General features: G+C 45.3%; 2 protein-coding genes across 2 annotated transcripts in view; both read right to left on the bottom strand.

Annotated features, from left to right (window-relative positions):
• The window catches only part of LOC121695560 (growth factor receptor-bound protein 10-like), a 44,085-nt gene extending 41,377 nt beyond the window's left edge, over nucleotides 1–2,708 (bottom strand). The window contains 1 exon segment of the mRNA XM_042076518.1: nucleotides 2,655–2,708. Within this exon segment, the coding sequence (XP_041932452.1) occupies nucleotides 2,655–2,703 (49 nt within the window). The 5' untranslated portion in view covers nucleotides 2,704–2,708.
• Nucleotides 2,709–3,104: 396 nt separating this feature from the next.
• LOC121696158 (growth factor receptor-bound protein 10-like) lies at nucleotides 3,105–26,678 on the bottom strand. The gene is made up of 6 exons (XM_042077488.1): nucleotides 26,659–26,678; nucleotides 22,267–22,378; nucleotides 14,132–14,225; nucleotides 7,089–7,308; nucleotides 3,665–3,810; nucleotides 3,105–3,133 (listed from the first exon to the last, which is right to left on the bottom strand). Exons 2-6 carry the CDS (start codon nucleotides 22,315–22,317, stop codon nucleotides 3,105–3,107), a joined length of 540 nt encoding a protein of 179 aa, XP_041933422.1. The 5' UTR covers nucleotides 22,318–22,378; nucleotides 26,659–26,678.
• Between the last annotated feature and the right edge of the window lie 783 nt (nucleotides 26,679–27,461).

Raw genomic sequence — 27,461 nt, 5'->3', positions numbered from 1 at the left:
AACCCAATTCAGACAGAGATTACTTGACTCTACATGCTGATCCCTCTTTTATTCTCATGCTCAGCGTGTGTGTGTGTGTGTGCACGTCTGCAATAGCAATCTGTTCCACAGTTCTACAGCTGAAGACAGACATACTGTACATGGAGATCCCACCCATTTCTTTTGGATCTGGACCACATGCACACACTCATGCTTATATGCAAATAAAAATACACACAGTAGACACACACACACACCATTTCTCTCAATAATGTACAAACCCACACACATACACACTTCTCCCAATAATGCATACACACACTTCTCCCAATAATGCACGTACACACACACACCTCTCCCAAAAATGCACGTACACACACACACTTCTCCCAATAATGCATACACACACTTCTCCCAATAATGCACACACACACACACCCTTCTAACACACTCCCCTTAACTGGCTGAACCGAGATGCTGCTACTTCTTCTTGCTCAACAGATCAAACTGATTTCAACAGCAAGTGCTTGAGCGTGAGAAGTCTTTTGGAGAGACACGGTCAAGATACCAAATACCCTGTAGAAGTCCCTTTTAAACAGTTTAGAAAACACGTTGCAAGGTTTATACGGAACAAAAAGAGACCTTGAGTGGAATACGTAATCCTGCAACTGCTGAGGGAGGTCTAGGGGGGGGGCATTAATGTGCTTGAGGATTATTATTTATTTATCGTGTATGGCATTATCATTATTTATCTGCCCCACACACACACACCCACACACCACACACACAATCACTTGAGGCTGAATGGGAAGACGTGTTCCTTGGTGGCCTCTGGAAGACTGGGAGAAAATTATGAGGGCAGAAATACCTCAGGAAGTGTGTTTCCATGCCTGTGAAACTCAGTATTTTACCAGTAACTAACTGACCGGGATGAAGATTTGGTGGAAGATCTTGATTTTATTCTTTATAAAACGAAAGATAAAATCCAAATCCAGATAAAATAAAAAGATAAAATCCATGTTCCAACTAGGACCCTGCCTACATATTTTGGTTTTGTCCAAATATCCTACCTCTCTGGGAATATATAGGGTATGTAATGTCCAGTATCATGGGTCTCAAAATTGATCATGTCATTTATCCTTCTATTTTGGATGGTGAAGTCTACCCCTAAATATTCTGTTGTTTGCAATTTGCATGTAAGAAACATTCCCATACAGCAGAACTGCAGAACTACACAAACTCCATGAGAAAGAGGACTCCTACTCTTCCTCCACAGAAAGACAAGGGGAAAAATACCGGAGGAAATGAGGCTGTTACTCACAGGAAGCAGAAAAGAACACCCCGTAAAACATTTGGTTCAGTTTAGCAGAAGCCAACCTTCAAAATACTATTATACAGAAATATCAGGACACCTGCCAGCCACTCAAAGAGTATTTTTCATTGAGGAATAATGTGTTTTTCAGAGGCAAGCATTAGGCAGCTGGTATTGTTTATCCTCCCATAGAACTATCGTGCGTACTTCAAATGTGCATGAGAGAAAAAACAAATATTATGCTAAAGATCTAAGCTTGCATAGTATCACTCACCGACTGAGTACTGAGTATTTGAAGGACAAGACATTAAGATGTACAGGGCAGTTTCAGTCACATGGTATGCTGACTGCGGGTCATCAGGCAGAGTAGGCTTCACTTGAGCATGTGATCTTTAAGGATGTCACAGGATTCATAGAGTGTACATGTGTGTTTGTACAGTGTTTGTGCAGTGTATATATATATATATATATGTGTGTGTGTGTGTGTGTGTGTGTGTGTGTGTGTGTGTGTGTGTGTGTGTGTGTGTGTGTGTGTGTGTGTGTGTGTGTGTGTGTGTGCAGTATATATGTGTGTGTGTGCAGTATATATATGTGTGTGTCTGTGTGTGTTTGTGCAGTATATACACAGCGGGGAAAATAAGTACTGAACACGTCAAAAATTTTTTTCAGTAAGTATACATCCAATGAGGCTATTCGCATGAAATTTTCACCAGACATTAGTATTAACTTAGGTAATCCACACATATTAAAAATCCAAACATTAATATCCATAAGTAGAGTTATGAGTAAAAAAGTGGAATGGCACAGGAAAAAAGTATTGAACACGCTAAGAAAAAGCAGTACACAAAGGCAAGAAATGGCAAGGAACAAGCTGGAATCTATAAGTAGTTAGAGAGTAATTATCCCTCCTATCTGTGCAAATTAATATAAGCTTAGTACATACTGATGGGCTATAAAAAGGTTTTTCGTTACCAAGGTGTCACACAAGAAACATTTCATGATGGGTTAAAGCAAAGAGCTCTCGCAAGACCTTTGCAACCTTATTGTTGCAAAACATATCAATGGAACTAGTTACAGATGCATTTCAAAACTTCAGAATCATTCAATAAGCAGTATTGGAGCCATTATCTGCAAGTGGAAGGAACATCACTGCATCATTAACCGGCCATGCACAGGATCTCCTTGAAAGATTTCGAACCAGGAAGTCAGAAGGATTGTCAGAAGAGTAGCCCAACAGCTAAGGACCACTTGGAAAAAGCTCCAGAAAGACTTGGATGCAGCAGGTACAATTATTACAGAGAAAATCATAGGTAATGCACTCCACCACCATGGCCTCTATGCACGCTCACCCCGCATGACTCTATTACTGAAGAAAAACATGTCGAAGCTCGTTGAAAGTTTGCTTTCAACATTTGGACAAGCCTATGAAATACTGATAGAATGTATTCTGGTCAGGCGAGAGCAAAATTGAACTTTTTGGATGTCATACTACATACCATACTTGGAGGAGAAATGGCACTGTGCATCACCCTAAAAATACCATACCAACAGTGAGGTTTGGAGGTGGTGGTATCATGGTGTGGGGCTGTTTTTCATCTCATGGTACTGGCGGACTTCTTACAGTTGAAGGAATGATGAATGGAACCCTTTTGTTCCGGGAGAATCTTGCCAATCACCAAGATGATGAGGATGAGACATGGCTAGACCTTCCAGCAGGACAATGATCCAAAGCATTCAGCAAAGGAAACTCAGAGAAAGGAAATCAAGGCCTTGACTTCAATCCAACTGAATAGTTTAGGAAGTTAACTAAAGATCAGGATTCACAGGAGGGACCCCTAGAATCTTCAATATTAAAAGATTATCTGTTTAAAAAAATGGGCCAAAATCACACCGGAATACTGCGACTGATTAGTTTCGTCATACAGGAAATGCCTTGAAGCTGTCATTTCAAATAAAGGCTCTTCCCCAAAGTATTTAAGAAATTTCAGCAAGCGTGTTAAATACTTTTTTCCTGTGTCATTCCACTTTATTACACATAACTCAATTTATGGACTTTAATGTTTGGATTTTTTTTTTGGATGCAAATAGCCTCATTGGATGTATCCTTACTGAAAAAAATGTTGACGTGTTCAATACTTATTTTCCCCGCTGTATGTGTGTGTGTGTGCATGTGTATGTGTGAGTATTTGTGTTTCTGTGTGTGTGTGTGTGTGTGTGTGTGTGTGTGGTGCTGGTGATCCATGGTGATCCTGCAGGAGACTACACTCTTTATGTGAATATGTGCTTTGTGATGATGTGTGTGTGTGTGTGTGTGTGTGTGTGTGTGTGTGTGTGTGTGTGTGTGTGTGTGTGTGTGTGTGTGTGTGCGCGCACGTTTTCTTACATGTGTGTCTGAAGCCTGGTTCTGCTGCAGCGTGTCCAGTATAGGAGATCCAGTAGGGCTGCACAGCTCAGGGAAAGGGTTTGGGATGGCCGGCAGGGAGGCAGGCCTGACCTGGTGCTCCTCTTCCTGAAGTCTCCTGTAGGGGGCGATAAATGCACACATATTTCTGTTACTTTCACAGAGAGAGAGAGGGAGGGAGAACGAGAGAAGTTTTGAAATAAGAGCGTCCATTGTTCCATATTTCAGAAAATGGTTCCCTCATTGGGGGGGGTTAGCAGTTTGAAGTTTTAGCAGTTTGATATTTCCTCAATGGCTTCCAGACATGGAGCTGTATAGTTCTGCTTACATCATTATTTACAAAGAACAAATAAGTGCTCCTTACAACAAACAACAAAAAGTTAATAACAGACTAATGTAGTTGATCTCGTTTTTAGGCATTTTTCTAAGTCTGAGGTCACTACAAAGTCACTGCTGACAGGTCATCATGACTCTGTTGTAAACACTGTAAACTAAAGTTCCCATCACACTGTATAAATGCAGAATGTCATGAAGCTCGTGTTATTTTATATTAAAATGTGTATTTTATATTAAGTGTCAAATTGTAATATAAGATGCATCATTGAAATGGAGGAACTTTTTGTGATGGTGACCTGGATTTGATCCCCACTCGGAAGGCATAACATCACTGCAGTTACGGGAGAACACCCTCCCTCCTCTCCCAAACAAGCAGAGGGCTCAGATACTTCTCCTGACATGCAGACAAGACAGCCGTGTCAAAATATCTCCACAGCTGAATGCATCACCAAGGATGAGAGAGTCTAACTGACAACAAGTTCAGCTGAAACCCAGACGTGACTGGGAAAGTGTGTGTGTGTGTGTGTGTGTGTGTGTGTGTGTGTGTGTGAGAGTGGTCCTGGTAATGATGCTGTATGAATGGAAATCTATTCGAGTTTAAAGAGAATATTAAAAGACTAGAGCTCAGTTGGGGGCTACGGTTGTGGGTTCATGACCGTTTGGGAGTGACGTCTGTGTGTGCGTGTGTGTGTGTGTGTGTGAGTGTGTGTGACACAGCTGGGGTTAGATTTATGGGTTCATGACCGTTTTTGAGTAATGCTGCTCGACTGACTGCAGGCAGCTCTGCCACAGCACCACATCTGCCGCTGCCTTTCATTAGCTTTGTCTGCTCCCTCCCTTCACTCACACACACACACACACACACACACACACACACACACGGTGTGTATGGTGTGTAATGATCTGAGATGAAGGGTTCTCTGACACACTAACCAGACAGAGTGAACCCAAATTTCACTGAAAATCTGAGCGAGAAGATATGAGAGAAAGAGGGAGAGAATGAAGGCAGGAACAGGAACAGGACTGGTAAAGAGAAACTGATAAAAAGGGCTGATAAAAGAGTGAAGCAGAGAGAAATAAACATGTTACAGCCGGAAGAAAAAACAGAAAGAGACAGAGAGAAGGGAAAAGAGTGCAAGTGGAGGAGGGTAAGAAGTATGGGGGGGGGGGAAGGGAGGGGGTAAAACTTGTAGACGCCATATCTGAGAGCGTCTGGGGTGAACTGAGCGCATTGCCATGGAGACGAAACCTCTGGGTGAACCTGTGGGAGAGTCAGCGTGGAGTTCAACACCCCCATCACCACGGAGATGAAACGATAGGAGAGGAGGAGAGGAGGAGAGGAGAGGAGAGGAGGAGGTAATTATGACAAACTCTCACTGACTCCATCAAGCCCCATCAGCAGGGATGCGTGGACCTCCTGACACAGAATGTGTGAGCAGAGCAGCCTCTGACCTACATGTGTGTGAGAATGTGCAGGCTTTTGTGTGTGTGTGTGTGTGTGTGTGTGTGTGTGTGTGTGTGTGTGTGTGTGTAATAATGTGAGTACGCACGCTTGTATGTGTGTCAACAAAGAGAATGAGTAAACGGAGTTCTGAGAACTTCTCTGCATATGCTCACAGGTTTGCCGTGTAAGAGTATGTTTGCACACGTGGCGAGTAAAAGGTTTGCATGTTCTTTTCATACATGCACATGTGCTGTGCAGGTGTTCTTATGTTTCCTGCCATGATCACATCTGCTAGTATAAGGACGTGCAAATGTAGATGGGGAATCTCAATTACTGTACGTCATGTCCATGTACAGTGTTGGGGGCAACGCGTTATTGTAATTTTGTTACTTTATTGGGTAACGAAGTAAGGAAATGCATAAAAAAAAAAAATCAACTTTCAGTAATTCGTTACAGTTACTGAATAACTGTAACATCCATTCCTGCATAACTCGGCTATATTGTTTCAATGATTGCTTATTTAAAATATAGATTAGCCTAGATACATTATTTCATAGAGATGTGCGCAGAGTAGAGCACGCATTCTCTCCCAGCACCGCTCTCCCTCAAACAGGTTGGCTTCAGCCCGCACCTCCCCAACGAAAATCAAAACAGTGGCTTGTGCAAGAACTGTTCATGCAGACTACAACTGGCGCGGTGTAGCCTACACAACTTTGCTCAAAATTGATGGATTCAAGTTAACTTTGCAAAGTTAGTATTATAGCCTAGTTATCACAACGTTGTCAATCGCATTGTCTATTGCTACAAGCAGTAGATGCTTAGACAACTGTATGGCCCACGTTCTGGTTCGTCAATTAATTTGCCCTACTTCCAACTCTTGACTGCACTGTAGCCAATTGACTGCTTGACAGTAGGTTGTTATTTATATTTTTCTGTACAATAAACAAATTTGTTCGTTCAACTTTATGAAGCAGAACTACGCAATTGGCCAGCCTACAGAACGGGCACATTTTGGAGAGGGAATGAGAATGTACACAAGAAACGCAATGCACGCAAGAATCTGTAGGCTATTTGTGGCTGGTTACCAGCAAACAATGTTTACCTAATGCATTAACTCAAGACAAAAAGAGAAAGGATGCAGGCAACAAATGTAGAGGAGTCATTTCGGATGGATAAACAAAATGTTGAATGAAGCCCAGAGTTTTACTGATGTTAAAGCACACACACATAACGGTAAAATAAAAGTAAACAAAAGGGAAATTTAGCAAAGGTGACAAAATGAATATAGGCTATTGTTAGGCGTGAAAGTAGGCCTACTAGGCTACTTTTAGCTGACCAGTGCAGAATCTGAAATTGCGAATATTAACAGTGTAGCCTAACGCTTTGCATGTTGCACTCTGGTTAGAGAACAATTCAAAAGTAAAGTAACAGTAACGAGTAACAAGTTACTTTCCAAAATGACTAACGAGTAAAGTAATTCCATTACAATTTGAAGAAGTAACGAGTAACTTGTAACGCATTACCTTTTTTGAGTAACAACCCCAACACTGCCTGTGCATGTGTTTAAAAACCTCATGTGCACAGTATATGCATCCTGTGTGTGTCTGTGTCTGTACCTGACTGCGTGCACATGTATGGGTTGTGAGCGGCGGAGTCTCTGTCCTGGTGAGCGGGGTGGAGGGCGCTGGGGGGGCATGGCCTGCCCACGGTTGCCATAGGGACCCTGCATGTGGGCGTGGCCATTGTGCAGGAGAGGGGAGGAGTCCGTGTGGGAGTAGAGACTCTCAAAAGAGGAGTTCATATCATTCACCAGGGCCTCAAGGTCCACATCATCATCTAGAGAGAGAGAGAGAGAGAGAGAGAGAGAGAGAGAAAGAGAAAGAGAGAGAGATTCATGTTCCATCAATCAAACTTCACATGCCAGTGGCAACACAAAAATCACATGAATCACAATAGATTTTTTATCTCCATGATGTGATATTCTGCAGGATTCTGCATTTGCAACAGAAGCCTGAAGGAAATGTAGTGTAAACGTCCAATGAGCACAACTCTAACGGAAGCTGAACCTCCATCTGTTGCTCACAGGGAGTTCTTTCTCAAGGGGACATATCCACACAGTATACAAGGCATTTAAAAGATGTTAAAATAAGTTACCAACATCATTCCCACTCCATAGAGCCATGCCAGCTTGATCCAGCATTGGTGGATAGTGGACACAACTGATTCAATTCAACAAGTTCAACCCAACGAACAGAGTTTCTTTCCATTCTGATCACCAATGTGATTAATCACTAATGATTTGTAATGGGGGGTCAGGCAAAGCATGCACTTGCTGTCTATTCCTCTGGCCAGTCACACAGAGTTATTTTAGGGTGATGCAACCAACTGCTGTCAGAGTTCCATCTCTGTGTGTCTCTCTCTCTCTCTCTCTCTCATATACACACACACAGACGCAGACATAGAAAACAAATATGAGGGTTTCGCAACGCTAGCCATTAGTGTGTTTGCTGTTATTGTTGCCGTTTGATCCTGTGGGAATGTGTGTGAGAGGTCTTGGCTGACTCTCAATCAGTCTTGGAACCTCTGGGGAAGACACAGGCAAAGAGAGGGGGCAGACAGAGAGGAAAAAAAGAGGAGGGAGATTAAAAGAGAAATACAGTGTGAGAGGAGAGAAAGACAAACACGGAGAGAGAGAAAGAGACACAGACAGTGAGTGAGACAGACAGACAACATGTCTGTGAGAAAGGACCTCCAAATACCCTGCAGCCCCTTTTCCCCAACTAAATTAGACTGTAGCTGCAAACTGACCATTAGAGGGCAGCAGACAGGCCTCCTGCCAGCCGCTACAGCCGTTCACTGGCCGCAAGTGCCTGTCCTCATCCTGAGCCAGGCCCTATGGAATATGCTGAATGGATCCTTGTGGTTTCATGCCAAGCTTGTTGTGAGCATGCGTAGAACCGTGTGTGTGTGTGTGTGTGTGTGTGTGTGTGTGTGTGTGTGTGTGTGTGTGTGTGTGTGTGTGTGTGTGTGTCTCCAGAACATTGGTAGATTGTAGTAGACTTTACTGAGAACACAAGGCAAAACAAAAGCATCACGTGTGTGTGTGTGTGTGTGAGAGAGAGAAAGGGAGAGAGTGAGAGTGAGGTAGTGAGTGTGTGTGTTTGTGTGTGTGTGAGAGAGAGAGAAAGGGAGAGAGTGAGAGTGAGAGTGAGAGTGAGGTAGTGAGTGAGTGTGTGTGTGTGTGAGTGAGAGAAGAGAGGGTAAACCCCTGCAAGTTTCATTGCAACACTTTCCCCTCCGTACACCACATTCCTTACATTCCAAAGCCCCAAGACTTGCGTGTGTGTGTGTGTGTGTGTGTGTGTGTGTGTGTGTACTCATCTACACTCCCCTAACATGGCACTGCATGTTGGAACAATAATTTGACATTACATAAAAGCACCAGATTTCATTAAAAATCAACCCATTTTCTACATTTTGCTCTCCCCAACAACTGGTAGATGGCTGAATTCACATTTTGGGCACACATAGAATCACATATTGTGATACGATCTGGGAAAACCTTTCACATGGTGCAATTTTACCAATTTACCGGTACGATTCTGATACCATCCTAGATTTTGGGAGGATGGTATCCTGGATTTTGCTAGGAGACAGTGTCCAGAATGTTACTAGGATGGTATCGGAATCTTAACTTGGAGAAATTTCACCAGAGAGGGTTAAAACGGAGCAAAAAAAAAAAGATTTTTGAGTGCACCATGTGAAGGGTTTTCCTAGATCACATCACATATTCTAACCACACACACACACACACACACACACACACACACACACACAAAGATCAAACTCATCACACATGCACACCACATCGGCTTATAAAACTATAAAGGGCAATCATGGGGCTACCGCTCCCGTACCCTCATATCCCCTTCCTCATGGTAACCACAGTGACAGGCTGCAATTTGTGTATGTGTTAGTGCGTGTGTGTGTGTGTGTGGTGTCTACACTGAAGGTCTGGGTGTCTCCAAGTTACTGCGGGTGAACATGGTGCCAGTCACATGAGGGCTGGTCACAGAGGCAGTTAGGCACCAGAGTTTAGTAGGTCAGGAGCTACGCAAGTTCAGCAGGTGAACACGGGGACACTGAACGGCTTCCAATTATGTTTTTTAGTCATGTAAGACTTTACCCAATTCATCATTTACTTTCAAAGGATCATATGACCGCATTTGCGCATCTAAATACACAAAAACGAGTTCTCCTTCATCGCAAATGTTTTTTTAAAGGGAGTGTCCAACCATGCACTTCATCGTTAAGGCACGTCACATCCTGCATTCTGCTGAGGAATTACTGGTTTGGGGCCAGATTAAGGTTGCACTTATTTTGTTCAGTGGATGGACTAATAATTCCTCTGCTAATGGGGGGGGGGGCTCTTGTTATGTAGATGTTGATGAAGTTGAGAACATCAGCAGTGACACAGTAAGCCTCACATGATACGTCAGGTTGGTACCAGGGAGTGTACAGGGTAAGGAGAACATTAAAGTGGGGTTAGTGTCACACAGAGAGCTTCATGGATGTGTAACACTGGCTGATGTAGAACTACAACCGTGTGGGGTTGGTAAAAAAAAGGAGTAAGCTAGAGAGAGACAGAGATTTTTAGTGTGAGAGAAAGAGTTTGACTGGATTAAGAGTGAAAATGTGAGGTTGGACTGAGACTAACAGACTAAGAAACTGTGACTTTGGCTTCTGACAGAAAGATTAAGTGGAGTTTGGCATGAAAATACCAGAATGTATTTGGCTTGAGAGAGTAACTAAGTGTGCTTGGCTTAATGGTAACAAAATGTGCTTGGCTTAATGGTAACAAAATGTGCTTGGCTTGAGAGAAACTATGAATTTGACTTGACAGATTGAATGTATCAGTTTAGCAAGAGTTGATCAGGTTAGCAATAGTACAAGCCTTACGAGAGCGAGAGATGGAGTCCGAGACAGAAAGAATGAGAGAGAGAGAGAGAGAGAGAGAGAGAGAGAGAGAGAGAGAGAGAGAGAGAGAGAGAGAGAGAGAGAGAGAGAGAGAGAGAGAGAGAGAGAGAGAGAGAGAAGGAGGGAGTAAGAAGTATTTTTTTTAATCACATGTCCAAGTCCAAAACAAAAAGTGGATCGCCCCAGGCCAGGGGACAAAGACAGACGTAAAAAAAAAAGTAGTGGAGAGGCAGAGAAAAACAGCCAGAGCTGGACAGTGCGAGGCATGTGGCCTGTAGCTTTTATTCCTGAAGAGGGCATGTAGGGAGCGTTTACATTCCTGGAGTTCCTTCTGGAATATTCTGTCCAGTGTGAGAGCGGACGCCTTCTCCTCAGCAATCTGGACTGCAGTGGCCAACGACACAGCCCAGCCTGAACCTCAGCAAAGAAAACCTGCACATGGTTCATCCGCAGACTACCAATACCACACAAAATAAAGACTCTGTTCTGCAGCAGAAAACTATGCGGCATATCCCTATTCAAGCAACCAGATGTCCCCGCTTTGCTGTGCTGACAGCAGAGTTCATCTTCAAACTGCATTTGGGGCTGTTTGGTTGTTTCCAGTCGCAGCCCAGCAAGTCACGTGTAACTGGGTGATTTGAAAGCACTCAACTCCCTTACAAACATAAGCGTGTATTTGCTGCTGGTCAAACAGAGAATTGAGAGGGTGTTACAGAAACTGCTTTATGCTTTATCCTCATATGTTCATATAGTTATATAAACTATGTAAATAAACTGATTGTTTATTTACATTCCCATTAGGGAAACACTCACCTTCCTCTACAGGCTGATGTATGGTTCTGCATTGAATCGATGCGATACACCACTACCACTATGCCATCATGAACCTTTTCAGATGTGCGCTGTGTAGCTCACCAGCGAAAATTGGAGCTGTAAACTCCATAGACTGCCGTGTTTAAATACAAATGTATTTTCTTTGGCCTTTGCTTGCTAACATTTTGAACTAGCCTAATGCTAACTACCCAGAGTAGGCTGCTGAGGCTATCAACACAAGGGGCGAATTGAACAATCACACTCCATGCAGTCTGCATTGATTTAATGCAAAGTTTAAGGCTGATTCATGGTCTACACAAGCTAGAAAAACACAGACACATCGAGCTACACAAAGAGGGTTTGATGCCTCGTTTCCATTTCCTGAGGCTGCCATGGGAATAAATAGGTAACATGGGCAAAAATGGCAAAATGTGTTCATGTATGAAAAAAACAAAACAAAAAACCGCAAGTGCAAGTGCCATATCAAGTGAGCGCAGTGTCTGCGTAGCTTGCACAGACTACGAGTGGGCTCCTCAATGCTTGCGTGAGCCTTGTGTGTCAGCGGTGTCCACATAGCTTGCGTAGACTATGAACAGACCCTTAGGCCCCTTCTCTCTCATCACCACCCAGTGCTTACTTTTCGCACAACAAAGAATGAATGTGTTGCTTCATGAGTTATGTATTGTTGCGGTTATAGGAACACATGGCAGGACATGATCAGCTGTTGCGAGTTGAGCAATAGCTACTAGACACTGCTGCACCCAACAGTCGAACACAAACATGACGAGCGAACCCTCATGAACCGTGTTCATGAGGGTTGAACAGGCATGACAGCTGTGCTCGTGTGTAGATTTGACTGTGGCCCGTCACGTGGGCGCAGGTATATTAGCCCAGAGCTGTCAACACACAGTTCAACAAAGATAAATGATCTTGATAAACTTCTGCCTCAAGTCTCTCTCTCTCTCTCACAAAAACACAAATCACACAAAAACACAAATCACACATACACACACACCGAAACCCCGCAGCTAAACTACCTGTCCTGACAAACACTCACACCCCGCTGACACCTAATCAGAGACATCAGCAGGGAATCTACAGGCAGCCACACTTACTGAGGCTGGCTGGGGCGGTCCACACCACCCACACACTCAAGCAAACAACCACAGCTGTCTTATCAAATGTCACAATCCTGCCCGGGTGCCAACAGAGTCAGCAACAACTCCATCGGGCCAAGAGCAACCAGCTACAACAGCGACCAATCAGGAACAGCGTCACAAGACCAGCAGGCATCATCGCTGCGGCAGTCAATCAGTGATGTCTTACTGGGGCAATGATTTAGCGAGTTCGACCAACAGCTGCAGAAATCTTTAATTTAGTGTCTTAGAGTAAGCAAAGCACAACAATGTGTGTGTAAGGAGAGAGGGGGAGAGAGAGTGGGCGAGACAGTCTGCATGCGTGCGTGTGTGTGCATGCAAGTGTGTGTGTGTGTGTGTGTGTGTGTGTGTGTGTGTGTGTGTGTGTGTGTGTGTGTGTGTGCTTTGGCGTCCCATAGAGCTAGTGAGTGCCAGTGTGTTGGCCTGCTCATGCTGCTAGGCCATGTGCTGGATGATGCATATGGAGTTCCACTGTCGGAACAAACCCAATTCCAAGATTTACAGCATTCCAGACGGTGTTCCGCTTGGAACTCCAACTCTGGGCTTTCTCGGAAATCGTGCTGAGCTGGAGAAAGAGGAAAGCGCTGAGGCAGACGTGTATTAGTGTGTGTGTGTGTGTGTGTGTGTGTGTGTGTGTGTGTGTGTATTAGTGTGTGTGTGTGTGTTTGTGTGTGTGTGTGTGACCTCAGCATCTGGAGCGCAGACACACAGCCAGCCCGAGCCGCCATTCACCCATAAAAAACAGAGGATTCTGGGAAAGCGGTGCTCGGTATGTATAGCGGAGTATATGTGACTCAGGGGAGGAGCAGCAGCCTCTGCACTCAGTGACCTGTTAGAACCCATACACTACAACACGAACACACTTCACAACAACATCTCTAACTAGAGAGACAAACATGAGAGATTCATTTTCACTCCCACTATCCCCGTAGGCACACGTGGTCACATAAATACACATAGGCACATACATCCACATCAATCATCACAATCTCAGAGGAAAACTTAAACACACACACACATACACACACACACACACACACAGAGTGAAAACTTGGTAAATATCTATTCAGGTCCTCAAGACACCCAGTGCACCCTAAATAATGAATGATGCCAAAAGCAAAAGAAAGCTGCAGTCAGAGGCTCCAGATTCCCCATCTGCCTTGGTGAGGTCTTTCACCTCATATCGTCTGCATATCTGATCACAGACTCAACAGTGCATGCCAGTGTGCAGGAGACAACCTAGAGACGGAGGTCATACCAGCATCAGCCAACAAGAGGGGCCAACGGGAGAGAGCAGGAGGTGTGTGTGTGTGTGTGTGTGTGTGTGTGTGTGTGGGGGTTGTATTACATCATCTACAATCTTTACTCTTCACATGAAACTGCTCGAGCCTTCTCAGAGCCGCCAGGAAAGGCCTTCTGGAAGCCGGCCGCCTGCTTTGGGAGCACCCATTCTAAGAACAGGAAGCCGGCCGCCTGCTTTGGGAGGACCCATTCTAAGAACAGGAAGGAGAGGTGGGGTCAGCTTAGTCAGGCCCACCGCTATCCCCGGCCCTGTGAGGAGCGGCAGAGCTGGGCTTTAGGCGCTGTGCTTGGTCTGAGGAGATGTGTGTGTGTGTGGTGTGTGGTGTGTGGTGTGTGGTGTGTGTGTGTGTGTGTGTGTGTGTGTGTGTGTGTTCGGCCTAGGCTGGAGGGTAGGCTCCTAGGGTACCTACCCTGATGGCTGGGTGAGTTCCGATTGGAAGACTGTTGGAATCCGGAGCCAATGAGGTTGGAAGGTTGGTGAGAGCCTGAGCGGTCCACCTTATCCTAAAGAGAGAGAGAGAGAGAGAGAGAGAGAGAGAGAGAGAGAGAGAGAGAGAGAGAGAGAGAGAGAGAGAGAGAGAGACAGAGAGAAAGAGAAAAAGAGAGAGAACGACAGAGTGAGGAGGAGACAGACAGAAAGAGCAGACAAAAATACAGTTTAGTAAACGTTCAGATCTCACACACGCACACAAACAGCCTTGTTGCTCCTGAACGAAACACAAACAAAGCCAACATGTGCTCAACATCTATGGGAACTCCTTCAGGACTGTTGGCAAACCATTCCCAGTGTCAAACTTAAAGTGGTTGAGAGAATGGCAAGAGTGTAAAAATTAGGTCAACACGGCTGCTTGGAAGAGCCTAAACTATAAAATATTTAGCTTTGTGTACACTTTTTTTTGTTTACTACATAACCCCACGTGTCATTTAAATGTTTTGAGTTTTCAGCTTTTTTTTCTTAAACGTAAAACTAGTCTGAAAGGGTTTCTAAACCTTTGACTGGTTGTGTGCATCTCCTCAACAAAGCTCCACCAACCTCCAACAAATACACACACAGATACATAAACACAGCATAGAAATATATCAGTGCGCACATATACACAACACAGTACAGAAATGTAAGCATGCACAGAAGGAAATATACTTACACAAGAAACACAAATATGAATATGGAAGATGACAATGTTCTCCACACAGGAGAACTGTGCAGCATTTATAGCCGTGTTGCAGATCAGTGGCATTATATTTATTTATATTCACTGGCACATTTATATTTATACTTGACAAAAAACACATTTAGGTGAATAGAAATACAGGGGGTGGGGGTGGGGATACAATAAAAAGCTAGAAGAATGTGTGTGTTTCACACAGCACTTCATGTGGCATTTCTTAGAATGTAGAACTGAGGCGGTTTGGTGCACTGCTGTGTTCTGTGGTACATTCTTCCCGGCTTCATGTAAGATTCGCCATAACTCTTCTTTTGACTTTTGGGCTGCTTTTTGTGTCCTCTTCCCCCCTGTCCAAGCAGTCCCACACAGCTTCAGTTACGTTAAGGTCGGGGCTCCGAGGTGGCCGGCCTAATGCTGTAAGTGTTCCATCGGGAGACTTCCGCTCCAAGTAGGACTCAGACATAATTGTGTTTGCTGTGTGTGTGTGTGTGTATGTTTGGAGGGTGTGTTGTGTGTGTTTGGTTTGGAGTGTGTTTGTGGACTTGCAGTATGTGCTTGGAGTGTACACACGTGTGTGTGTGTGTGTGTGTGTGTGTGTGTGTGTGTGTGTGTGTGTGTGTGTGTGTGAGAGAGAGAGAGATAGTGTTTGGAGGGTGTGTTGTGTGTGTTTGGTTTAGAGAGTGCTTGTGTGTATCAGTATGTGTTTGGAGTGTACGTGTAGAATCTTCACCGTTTGAAGATTCTCCCCAAGATACGCCACGTTTCATCACCAGGGCTTGATGTGATCTGCGCACTCATCATCCTATAAACCAGACTCCGCTGACGAACCGCCCCCAAATCACCACTGAGTCAGTCACCACTGCTCCTCACAGGAGGATACACCCAAGAGGAAGCGTTTTCTTCGCCTCTTCTTTTTCAGGATTTACTAAGCCAAAAGAATTAGGATTTGGATTCCGCTTGCGCCTTGGAGATTAAATAATGTTCACCTTCTGCAGTCGTCTCCACTTGACGCCTTTCCGCAACACACCCAGCGTAGGCAATTGGTACACAGCTCCTCACGCGCAGGCCAGAGGACTGGGCCAGATGCTGCGCCAGTACGGTGCTAGATTTCCCCCAGTCCCTTAAGGAAATGACCTTTCAGTGCAGCTTATCAGACGCTGACAGCTTCTTGGGTCGTCTGCTACATTTTTGTTACTTCAGTTCGCAGAGTTTCTTCAAATTCCTTTAGAAACGCTTAATACCAGATACCAAATAAATGGTGTGATCACAAACTGACTTCAGGCTCTTTGATACCAAACCATTCAACTGTGTGTATGAGGACTCTATACTGCAAACAAAATCTACCTCTGGGTACAAATAAAGTAACTTGAACTTGAGTATAGCTAACATAATGGATCTCTTGAGGATGGCTCAGATATTACCAAAAAGTATCAGTCTTTATGAAGACAGCACTGACACATCACACACTGCACCAAGAAATGTCCTTTCTGGCACCAATGTTTATGAAGTGAGCTCATCTGCTTTAACCAGCATCTAACTGCACTCTCTGAATTAATCTTTTGTCTACCAATCACCACCACCAGCACCTGTCACATACCTTGACACCAAAACAAATTGAGATTATGCGTGTGTGTGCCAGTGTGTGCATGTGTGCTTGTATGTGTCTAGGAGTATGTACCAGTTTGTGTGTGTGTGTGTGTGTGTGTGTGTGTGTGTGTGTGTGTGTGTGTGTGTGTGTCCAAGTGTGTACAGAAACAAGTGCTGGCCCCTGACCTCCTCCCCACTGACCCCGGCTCAGTTTTAACGTGTAGATTAGCGGCAGGGCACTGCTGCGGACACACGGCCACGTGTCAACATGGCCTCTCCCAAACCAGATTAGCTCCTAATCTGCTCACGGACACACACACACTCCGCTTCAGGCGCACCACTCAGGAGTCCACACAGCCTGACCGCAACACAGTGACAAATCTATCAATCCTGTCTACACACACACACACACACACGCACACACCGCACACACACACACACACACACACACACACACACACATTAAGTCAGTCAGTCAAACTAAAACACTACAGGGTCATTCCACGTCAATTCAACCAGGGCCCACGCACTTAGGTCTCAAAAAATTCTGAAAAAATTACCAGGTGTACCTATGTTACACAGGAGACACACTGTAAAATTACTCTTATGTAAGATCAATACTTTCCAAGATACAGACAGTTTTACAGGGGGAGGGGGGGTGTCGATTTTGTTCGGGCTCTTTTTTTGGTCAAAGTTCACAAGCCCACAGCGCAGGAACTAAACCATGTAGGAGGCTCAAATTTTGCATGCTGGTACATAAATAGGAATAGAATGTAGCAAAATCGTCACGTTTGGTCTGGATAATCCTGCATGGTCATAGCTGTCCCTCAAAGTTGATACAAATTTGATTGGAGTTTTTGGCTGGGCTCTGTTTAAGCCTTCAGAAGACATATTTGTACTCAACATAGGCTCTTGATTTATTTTCCTTACTGAGATAAGTAGAAACACTCTCACAAAAAACAATGAACAGAAAATAAATTCCTTCAGGGTCTGAACAGCAGACCTTACAAGTCTAAAAAAACATTTTGGTTCTCATTTTCAGAGCACCTAAACACCTTGTGGGAATATACAAAGATTTTTTAAATATTTTTTTATTTATTCTCCATGATCTTTTCTTTTTAAAAACACCAATTTGACTCGTCTTATGCAAATTGTGTGGCAAATTGTGCCACACTCTTAAGAAATGTGGCCTAATTTAAAGCAGCTCTAACAGGCCTGCAGCACTACATGCAGAGACAGAGAGAGTGAAGGGGAGAGAAGGAGAGAGAAGAAATTACACACAGAGATGGGAAAAAATAAAAAAATAAAACCACATTTTCAATTTCCAGTTTTCTACGAAAGGCGAGAACACGGAAGTGAGGTTTCCAGGAACTGGAGAGGCCCCCCCCCCCCCCCCCCCACACACACACAACCCGCTCCCCCGCTCTGTCCTCTCTAAAAACATCTATAAAACTGGCCGAATGAAATTTACAGCTCTGAGAAGAGGCAGCTCTAATGGCTTACACAGCACAACCCGCTGCAAAGCACTCATGACATACACACACTACTGCCCTACTGCGCTCACTTTATTCCTTATCCTTACCCACACACACACACACACACACACACACACACACAGAGAGGTCTCTCCCTTTATTCCTTATAGTTCATCTTAAATTTCCCCTGGGGATCAATAAAGTATCTATCTATCTATCTAAATAAATAAATAAAAACAACACAGCTATAACTGTCTGCAAACCCACCCACTATCCTCTGGTATATGAAATACAGCAGCAGCACACTTGCTATAGTGGATCTGTGATTAGGACGCTTCATAGAATTGCATGAGTGTGTATCATAATGTATGTGTTTGGAAGTGGGTGACCATTTACAATGTATGCTGGTAGTTATATTTCTCCACAGTTCTCTGTGAGGTGTACGTGTCTAAGTGCATGTGTCATGCTGTGTGTGTGTGTGTGTGTGTGTGTGTGTGTGTGTGTAGGCTCACACTCTTTGGATGCATTCCAGATTCAGGGGTCGTTATGTAAACCTTAAGCCTCCAGCTGATCCTCCCTGTCAGTTAGGAGGGCCAGTTCCTAGAAGGCTGCATCATGTCGTCTATGCTCACGACAAAGAACGATTAGGAAAGCAAGTTAGTGGCTAGCCCACCTCTGACCCAACACTATAAATTACCTCTGCCGTTTCCACAGACTCACAGACACATGTGCATAACGAAACACTCACACCTACAACCCCCTTCCACACAAACACACACACACACAGGTAAGGGTCATCTACAAAAGGTGTGTGTACTTTTTTTTTTTTTTTTACACGATACACAGACAGAAAGCAGAGGCCTGATTTATTCTGACATGTCAAGATCAGAGACTAGACACTGGATTAGCTTAACCATACACACATGCATGCATACATACATATTACTTGGGAACAGAGACTAAAAAAACATATAGGGACGGACGGACGGACACACACACACACACACACACACACACACACACACACACGGACACACACAGACGGACACACACACGGACGTGCGCACAACAGTGAAAGACAGAAAGCCGATTCCTCCCTCCTAGTGCTTGCTCACACCTGCACCCCTTCTCCTCTCCTCACCTCCCCTCACGTGCATCAGCCTTAAACATCTACATTCCTTCCCTCTCTTCCTTCTCTGGTCATCCATTAAAACTCCTCAGGCACTCCTCTGAAGCTCAACTTCTCTGCTACTCCCCTCTAATGTTCACATCCTCTTTCTGCCTCCTTTAAAAAGCTCATCCTCTCATCTCCTCATTTCCTTCATCTTCTCCTCTCCTCACCTCCTTTTCTGCTCCCTCTACTTTCTCCTCTGCTCACTCCTGACAGTGCAGCAGCATCTCCCTTCCAAGACAATAATATCTGGCACCCGGTGAACTCGCCATCACACCACACAAGTCGGGGGTGGGGGGGTGCAGCGGCGCGCCATCCAAGCAGCCAGAGTGACTTAAGAATTCCGCGGAACAGAATTCTGGGAATCCGAGCAGATGCTCGCCGAGTGCCAAACAAATGACTGTGCGCTCGTGTTTGCCGCTCGCTGACTTCTTCCTCACCTCTCACCTCTCCGCATTAATCCCTTTTCCAGTGGCGGCTCCGGGCCCCTAATGCAAACGCTCACCAGTAAGAGACAGCTTGTGCTGCCAGACGAGGAGAGTCCTGCCCTCGTGCCAGTGGAGATGATGGGAATGATTTCGATGCCTCGCTTGCCCCTCCCTCTTTTCAGCAATGTTGAATTTATATGGTGCCATCGCCTTTAACCGACTTTCGCTAGTTCAATGAACCAATTAGCTCGTATAAAGAATTCCATAACTTTGTGTGTTTTTCTAACTCGTGCTCATGCAGGGTTTGCACATACACAAGTGTGTTGCTGCGGCATAGCTAACATACTATTTAAATCCTACAAAGTAATTTGAGTATACAGCCCTACTACTTACAATTTAGCAGACAGCCTACATCTGTAGTTTAAGCATGTTGTTTGAACGCGAGCTCCTACATACAGCATATGTACACGAGAGAACGTATGTCCACTGTGCGACAGCGGTAGGGTCTGTGTGCTCAGGGTAGGTCCAGTAGGGTTTGTGTGCTGTGGTGGGCCGGGTTAACAGTGGGATCGGGCAGCCGTCCAGCCTACTGGCCCTAAAGGGAGACTCTGGCACTCTCCCCAAACCTCCCAGAAAACCTCCAGCTGAGTTATACAACCGCACAGAACCAGGTCAGCACTCACTCAGGCTTATTTATGTACACAAAAGCCACGACATGTTCAATCAGCGACCATAAACAACAACAATAACATCAACGACGTAAAACACACACACACACACACACACACGCGCACACACACACACACACACCCCCGCCTCTCAGGCAGCAGCCCAGTGTGTACACACAGATGTAGAACTCTGTGTGTGTGTGTGAGAGTGTGTGTGTGTGTGTGTGTGTATATATAAGAGAGGGCGCCAATAATGACAGAAGCAACAAGTGGTTTGTTAATCCAGTAAGTGGTGGAATTTCCTCAGAGGAGCCACTCTTCCTCCAAAATGTGAAGTTGGCTGGCATACACACACACACACACAGACACAGACACACACACACCAACACAGTACACTTAGACATCACCCAAAGTTAGTCATCTCCCCAATCACACGTCAGATCACAATATAACTTTGTTCCTGTAAAAGAGCTGCCTTGAGAACGACGTCTGGTTTTCTGGAGACATCCCATAGTGAGCAGAATGTGGTGCAATCAAAAAGTGAGAGAGTGAGGGGAGAGAGAGGAGAGAGAGCGGGGGTAAGAGAGGGGAGAGTGAGGAGAGAGACTTTTTTGACTTTTAAAGGTTCCTTTATTGACATTCAAAAAGAAACCAAGTTGCCATAAAACCAGCCCATATGAAAAACCTCACCCCACCCCCCATCACACCCCCAACACCCACATACAAGAAACCCAAACAAATAAACCAATAACCCCAAAAAACAAAAAACAAATTATGCAAAAATTAAAAAGAAACCAAAGGAAAAAAAGGAAAACAACCAAACAAGCAACCAGACACACAGACCAAACTAGGTATGTCACCCTTGAGTTCAGAACTTGAACAATAATTTCCCTTCCTCATCCAGTGCACAAAAAACAACCCTCAACCCCCAATGTTCCATTGAAAGACTCAAGATCACCAATTAACTGATAATAATTGAGCTCAATCCTCAGCCTTGTGACCAAAGATAGTTTTAACAAAGGCACCGGCTCTGTTAAGCCTGTGGGAGTGGCACACACAGAGGAGGGAGAGAGGGGAGAGAGAAGAGAGAGAGAAGACAGAGGGGAGAGAGAGAGAGGAGAGAGCAGAGAGAGGGGGATGAGAGAGGGGAAAAAGAGGAGAGAGAGAGAGGAGAGAGAGGGGAGAGCAGAGAGAGAGGAGAGAGAGAGAGGGGAGAGAGGGGGGGTGAGAGAGGAGAAGGGGGTAAGAGAGAGAGTGAGAGAGGGGTGAGAGAGAGAGGGGAGAATTGGGTGGGCAGAGAAAGGAGAGAGAGAGGAGAGAGAGGGGAGAGGGGGGTAAGAGAGAGAGAGTGAGAGAGGGGAGAGAGAGAGAGAGGGAGGGAAAAACAGGAAGGGGTAGGAGTGAGAAAGAATATAGGGGGAGGAGGAGAGTGAGGGAGGGAAAGGGAGAGTAAGCAGGCATGAAAGAGAGAGTGAGAGAGCCAAGGGGGTAGTGGGAGGAGTGTGGGCATGAGAGACACAGGGACAGGGACAAAGAGAAAGACAAGAGCGAAGAGAGGGAGAGAGGAACAGACAGATACAGGGGAAAAACATGAGAAAGAGAGAGACAGAATGAGAGAAAGCAGCCAGTCAACAGGCTGACGGAGTGCTCTGTGCGTATTAATAGCAACTGCCAGCCCTTCACATGTCAGCTGTGCAGCGCCATAGCAACGCCATGGAGATGCTCAGGCATGTGAACATACCACAACCCCCCAGAGGTCGCTATGGACACCATACTGTAGCTGACCAATCACAAATATCTGACTGTCTGAAGGTGTTTGCATTTGCAAGTGCAGATTAGAGGGTCAGGGACAAATTAAATGAAATTCCAGTGTGAGTGAGGCATGGGGCATGGGCCGAGGTGTGTGTGTGTGTGCATATTTGCCACTAATTTGAGAGGTTGTGGCATGACAATGTAGTTCATTGTGACGGCCTTGCCAGGTGACACCTGATGCACTTGACACTTGCTGCTGTGGTCGGCCCATGGTGGGGTATCCACGCGCTTTAGTTACCTGATAGTTGGTCTGGTGGACGAAGAAGTCAGGACACCCTGCTAAGGCCATGCTGTCCCGCTGTCCCGTGTGACCTCAGCCTCGGCAGCCTCGCATCCACTCCCAGCAGCACCTGGGGGAGACAAGAGACACAGGCACAGCTCCATCAGTCCTTCTGCACCGCCGCCACAAACTAAACAAATGACCACTGATGTGATGACCATCAAAGAAAATGATCAAAGTCAACTGAGGAGTGTCTCACTGGGACTTCTTTAGGAATTCTTAGGGAAGCAAGACTTTGCAAGACAAGGTTTTGTGTGCCTATTCACATTCAAAAACTAGACTAGCGTGCCAGGACATGGAGTGGATTGCCCTGGGGCACATGGGAACACTTGAGTGGGGAGTGTGTGTGTGTGTGTGTGTTTGTGGGGGGGGGGGGGGGGGGGGGGGGGGCTACCAGACTACCAGACCACTTCTTGAACCGAGATGCTGCCAACTGCCCACTTCAATGTCCACTATGCAACCAGTGCAGATGCAGCCATAGTCAGAGCCAGCAGTGCATTTCAACACAAACACTATGCAAAGTGCAACAACACCGGCCTACATATAGACGGCACACCATAGTATTATCCCAGAGGAGAGCACTAAATGGATAACACTGAATCCTACTGGAGGTGGAAGATGTGAGTGAAGTCACAAGGGAAAATTGGAATAGATTCATGCATGACCATGATCAGACACTCTCATCTAAGTTGCATAATGAATGATATTCAATTCCTCAAAATAGAACTGTGATAAGCCAATAAAACACACACACACACACACACACACACACATTATTTTGAGATAATCATGAGAAAGCAGAGAAAGTCACTAGTATGGAGTCACATAATTTCACTTTTTATTACCGTTTACAATGGCAAATGAATGAAATCTTTTATAAATTTTTCAGTGACACCTGCGGTCCTAAATAACTAGGAGCAGATGGTAATGAATGACAACACCGCCTGATTCACTCTTAAATGATAGCATCTTATGCATAAAACACTCTTATGCAACACTACCATTTTTTTTACTACTATGAAGCGATGGACGACGTGTAAAACTATATTCCCTTATTAAAAAAATCCCATTAATATGGATCAGGTAAAATGTCAGACTCAGTGTCACTCACACTCGTTCTTGCATAACATTTCACTTCAGACCATACTATAAGACAGTCTTCAGCATGAAAAGCAAATGCGAAAGAGAACAGTCGTCTGCATGAACTCATCACTGTCATTTTGTTCAGTACACAGACTGCAGACGGCAAGAGTGGAGGGGAAAAAAAGAAAGAAAAAAAAAAGTCAACGCTGACTTCACTTAAGATAGCATGCAGCTATTTCAGTCCTCCACTTGTCTAAGCTTATCTCTGAGAAAGAGAGACGGAGGGCAACAGAGATTGGGGGGGGGGCACACAGGAGAGTAGTGAAAAGGGAAAGGGAGGGAGAGAGAGAGAGAGAGGGAGGGAGGCAGGGAGAGAGAGAGGGAGGGAGGCAGGGAGAGAGAGCAAGAGGGACAGAGGAGGGAAACACAGAGGAGAGTAGAGAAAAGAGAGAGGGGGAGAGAGAGAGCAAGAGAGACAGAGGGGGAAACACACAGTGGAGAGTAGTGAAAAGGGAGGGAGAGAGAGAGGGGGGGGGGGGGGGAGAGACAACGAAAAAGAGAGAGCAACGAAGACTGTGAGCGAGAGAGAGAGAAAAGGAGTGTGCGAGCCCAAACATAACTTGTGTTTTGGTTTGAGTCCTGGAACATTTTGATCCTCTACGCTTGGACGAGAAGCGCAAAGCCTGCTCAGAACTGCTTCTGACAGGTCACTCTCAAACAGTGCGTTCAGAGTTCTGCACAAGCAGCAGAGCCACCCTCCACCACACGCTTTGTGCTCGACACAAGGCCCCGAGCTGTGGGCTACCAGCGCAGAGTCCTGAGCAACGTGTTGAACCTCCAAATTAACATCCAGCGATGACAGACAGAACACTGCCGCCCTGCACCATTGCCCAAGCTCAATGGCTTCCCTAATGATGGACGCTGTGTGTATGTGTGTGTGTGTGTGCAGCCGTGTAAAAGAGGTGAGATGAAATTGTATAAACTCTACCTTACTGTGCTGACAAAACTGTGTGTGTGTGTGATGTGTGTGTGTGTGTGTGTGTGTGTGGTGTGTGTGTGTATGTGTATGGATGTAACGGTAAACCACGATAAATTCTTCACAATAACAATTACCGTTTTGATTTTAATTATCAATAAATTACAGCAGTGGATTACCGTGGTGCAAAATTGTGTGGGAATTCTTTCCAGCATCATCCGAGTCCCCCAAAGTAGGCACAAAGGCGTAGTTTGAAATCAGTGTGCCAGTGCTACGCATAGCCTATTTCCAGATGATTGCAAACACAAATAAACCTAGCCTTGTGGACCTGCAGTGCATTGTGCAGGCCTACTCTCACAGGAATGGTTCTCCATTGAATCTATCAAATAGGGGTAGGATAAGTGGCATAACACTTTTGAGCGTTTTAACTTTTTTACCACTCTTGATATATATGCACAGCTGCCTACTGCATCTTGGAAGTGTGTTGTGATAAACACTCCTGAAATCTACTAGGCTACAGGCTACAGCTAACAACAACTTGACAACAAATTACTGAACGGATTTGTATAGAGCTGAAAATGCAACTGTATTTGACAGAGGATAGCTGCTAGTGACAAAACATTAACTTTCAGTGTGGCACAATCTATTTGTAAATTACATTTAATTAAAAAAGTGTTTAAACTGTCCCAGCTCTCCCTTATGTTAGGCTAGTAGGGCAGGCACGCACAAGATACAGCTACAATCAAAAGAGTTGCAGCTTTATTTAGTGGACCACCAATTCACTAACTTTACCTCAGTCGGCAGCCCATCTAACTCCTATTAGTTTTGCGTATGCACTAACATACACAGAGTAACAGAAAGGGAGCCTTTTGCTCTTAAAAGGAGCCACACCACTTTCATGACAAGACACTATGCTATTCTGTTTTCATTTTCAGAACATTTGAAAAATACTGTGATAATATCGACAACCGTGATAATTTTGGTCACAGTAATCGTCATGTTAAATTTTCATACTGTTACTTCTCTATATATGTATGTGTGTGTGTGTGTGTGTGTGTGTGTGTGTGTGGTGTGTTGTGTGTGTGTGTGTGTGTGTGTGTGTGTACGTACAGGCTCCTGCAAGGCAGTCTTACTCAAGAGGGATTCATGTTTCAAGCTTGGTTGGGTATGGCTATGCTAAAACGAGATCTGCACGGCTCTTTTTCATGATCCTACTGAACCATTTAGCAGCACAGAGTCATCTTAGAGGCAAAGGAGGTGACCATAGGGGCCCTCCTCCCAGATTAACATGTGATGATATGTGGACTCATTCCCTACACAACCCAGAGGGCAGGCTGAGTCCATCCCAGCGAGCTGACCAGTGCCCCATGGGAGAATGTCACATGAACAAGTTCATGTCTCTCACTAGCTCAAAAAGCCCCCCCCCCCCCCCATACACACACACACACACACACCCGACAACATCCATGTGCGAAGTAGATTTCAGAGAGCATTCAAACAATAGGCCACTGATCATACACAGCCAAAGCGTTTGGGGTCTCTTATTTTGGAGCCTGCTCCCAAGTCAGGTCAGCCAGGTCACAGGTGGCCACGGTCTGTTGAGTGTTCCCTCAGGGCATGCAGGGCTCTCATGTCACCATGGCCGCTCTGGCTTCATTGCGTAATCCTGGGTCTTATCAGGGTGCTATCACTGATGCTGGCCAACACGCGGAGCAGCACTGGACAGGGGCCAGTGGGACAGCTACTGAGGTAGGGTGGGTTGCTCTAACGTGGAACTTTTTTTTGGCTTTTCGGACTTCAGTAGTAGGCTATATCATGCTACAATGTGAGAGCAACACATTAAATCCACATCCAATTTTGATCACAGGACCCTACAGCTTTGGCTTTCCCATAGTTTCACTGACATTCATCAGTTTGGGGAAGAGCCACACCCACTGGAGCAGCATCCCGCATTAGGACTAGCTGTTTAGTATATGTGGTGGTGGCCGAATTCATTTGACACTCACATCACTTCCAATCACCAACATGAACACCCAACTCTGAAACACTCACTGGCTTAATAAGCTGTTACTTACTAAACTAATGAAACACAACAATTCGCTTAGGCTAGGCTAGGCGAACAAACCAGGGTGTTCCAAAACAGTTGGAAAAAGCTCTAAATGACAAAATAAAAATGTTGCTAGATTAAATAGATAAATAGATTGTAGCATAACAATCCCCAGCCAAGCCCATTTAAAGGCACTGGAAGCTTAAATTTACTGAAGTCCTCTGTGGACATCTGACAGACATACCAAAGGGAGTCTAATGCAATGCAAGGTCTTCCTTCAAGTGACTGTCACACCTTCTTCAATCACCTTGATTTCTTTCCCCTCCTCCAGTCCAGAGGCACACGTAAGCCCAACACACTCCCATCGGGCTAAGACCCTGCCGTGAACGCTAAACTAACACAGTCTCCTGAGAGCTATAATTGGCTGCTCTTGTCCTCAGTGGGCCGCCTTGTGGGACAGAGGAGTATTTATGGACCCTTTCAAGAGAGTTCCATTATCAGCATCATAGTTGGCCCCACAAGACTTCCGTTTTAACATTCCATATGTTATCTTAATGCAGAGGAAGTAAATTGGGGCCCAAATAGAACGTTCAAGCATTGTTTTTGTTTTTATTGTTGAAAGGGTCTATAGAGCTGGAGACACAGCAGCGGCGGCACAGCGCAGCACAGCACAGCGCACTGACACAGCAGAAGCAGCACAGGAGGGCACAGCACAGCACAGCGCACTGACACAGCACAGCACAGCGCACTGACACAGCAGAAGCAGCACAGCACAGCGCACTGACACAGCAGAAGCAGCACAGCACAGCACAGCGCACTGACACAGCAGAAGCAGCACAGCACAGCACAGCACACTGACACAGCAGAAGCAGCACAGCACAGCACAGCACAGCACAGCACAGCACAGCACAGCACAGCGCACTGACACAGCAGAAGCAGCACAGCACAGCACAGCACAGCAGAAGCAGCACAGCACAGCACAGCGCACTGACACAGCAGAAGCAGCACAGCACAGCACAGCACAGCGCACTGACACAGCAGAAGCAG

Source organism: Alosa sapidissima, chromosome 21 (assembly GCF_018492685.1).
Source record: "Alosa sapidissima isolate fAloSap1 chromosome 21, fAloSap1.pri, whole genome shotgun sequence".
Lineage (NCBI taxonomy): Eukaryota > Metazoa > Chordata > Actinopteri > Clupeiformes > Clupeidae > Alosa > Alosa sapidissima.
The sequence above is the reverse complement of the archived record's forward strand: the minus strand, read 5'-3'. Positions and strand labels throughout refer to the sequence as shown.

Excerpts from the sequence above, each read along its gene's own strand:
- LOC121696158 (XM_042077488.1), bottom strand. The coding sequence starts at position 22,317 with ATGGCCTTAGCAGGGTGTCCTGACTTCTTCGTCCACCAGACCAACTAT. Across the intron at positions 14,226-22,266 it reads TCCACCAGACCAACTATCAG|GATAAGGTGGACCGCTCAGG; the intron begins GTAACTAAAGCG and ends CTCTCTCTTTAG. Across the intron at positions 7,309-14,131 it reads GAACTCACCCAGCCATCAGG|ATGATGATGTGGACCTTGAG; the intron begins GTAGGTACCCTA and ends CTCTCTCTCTAG.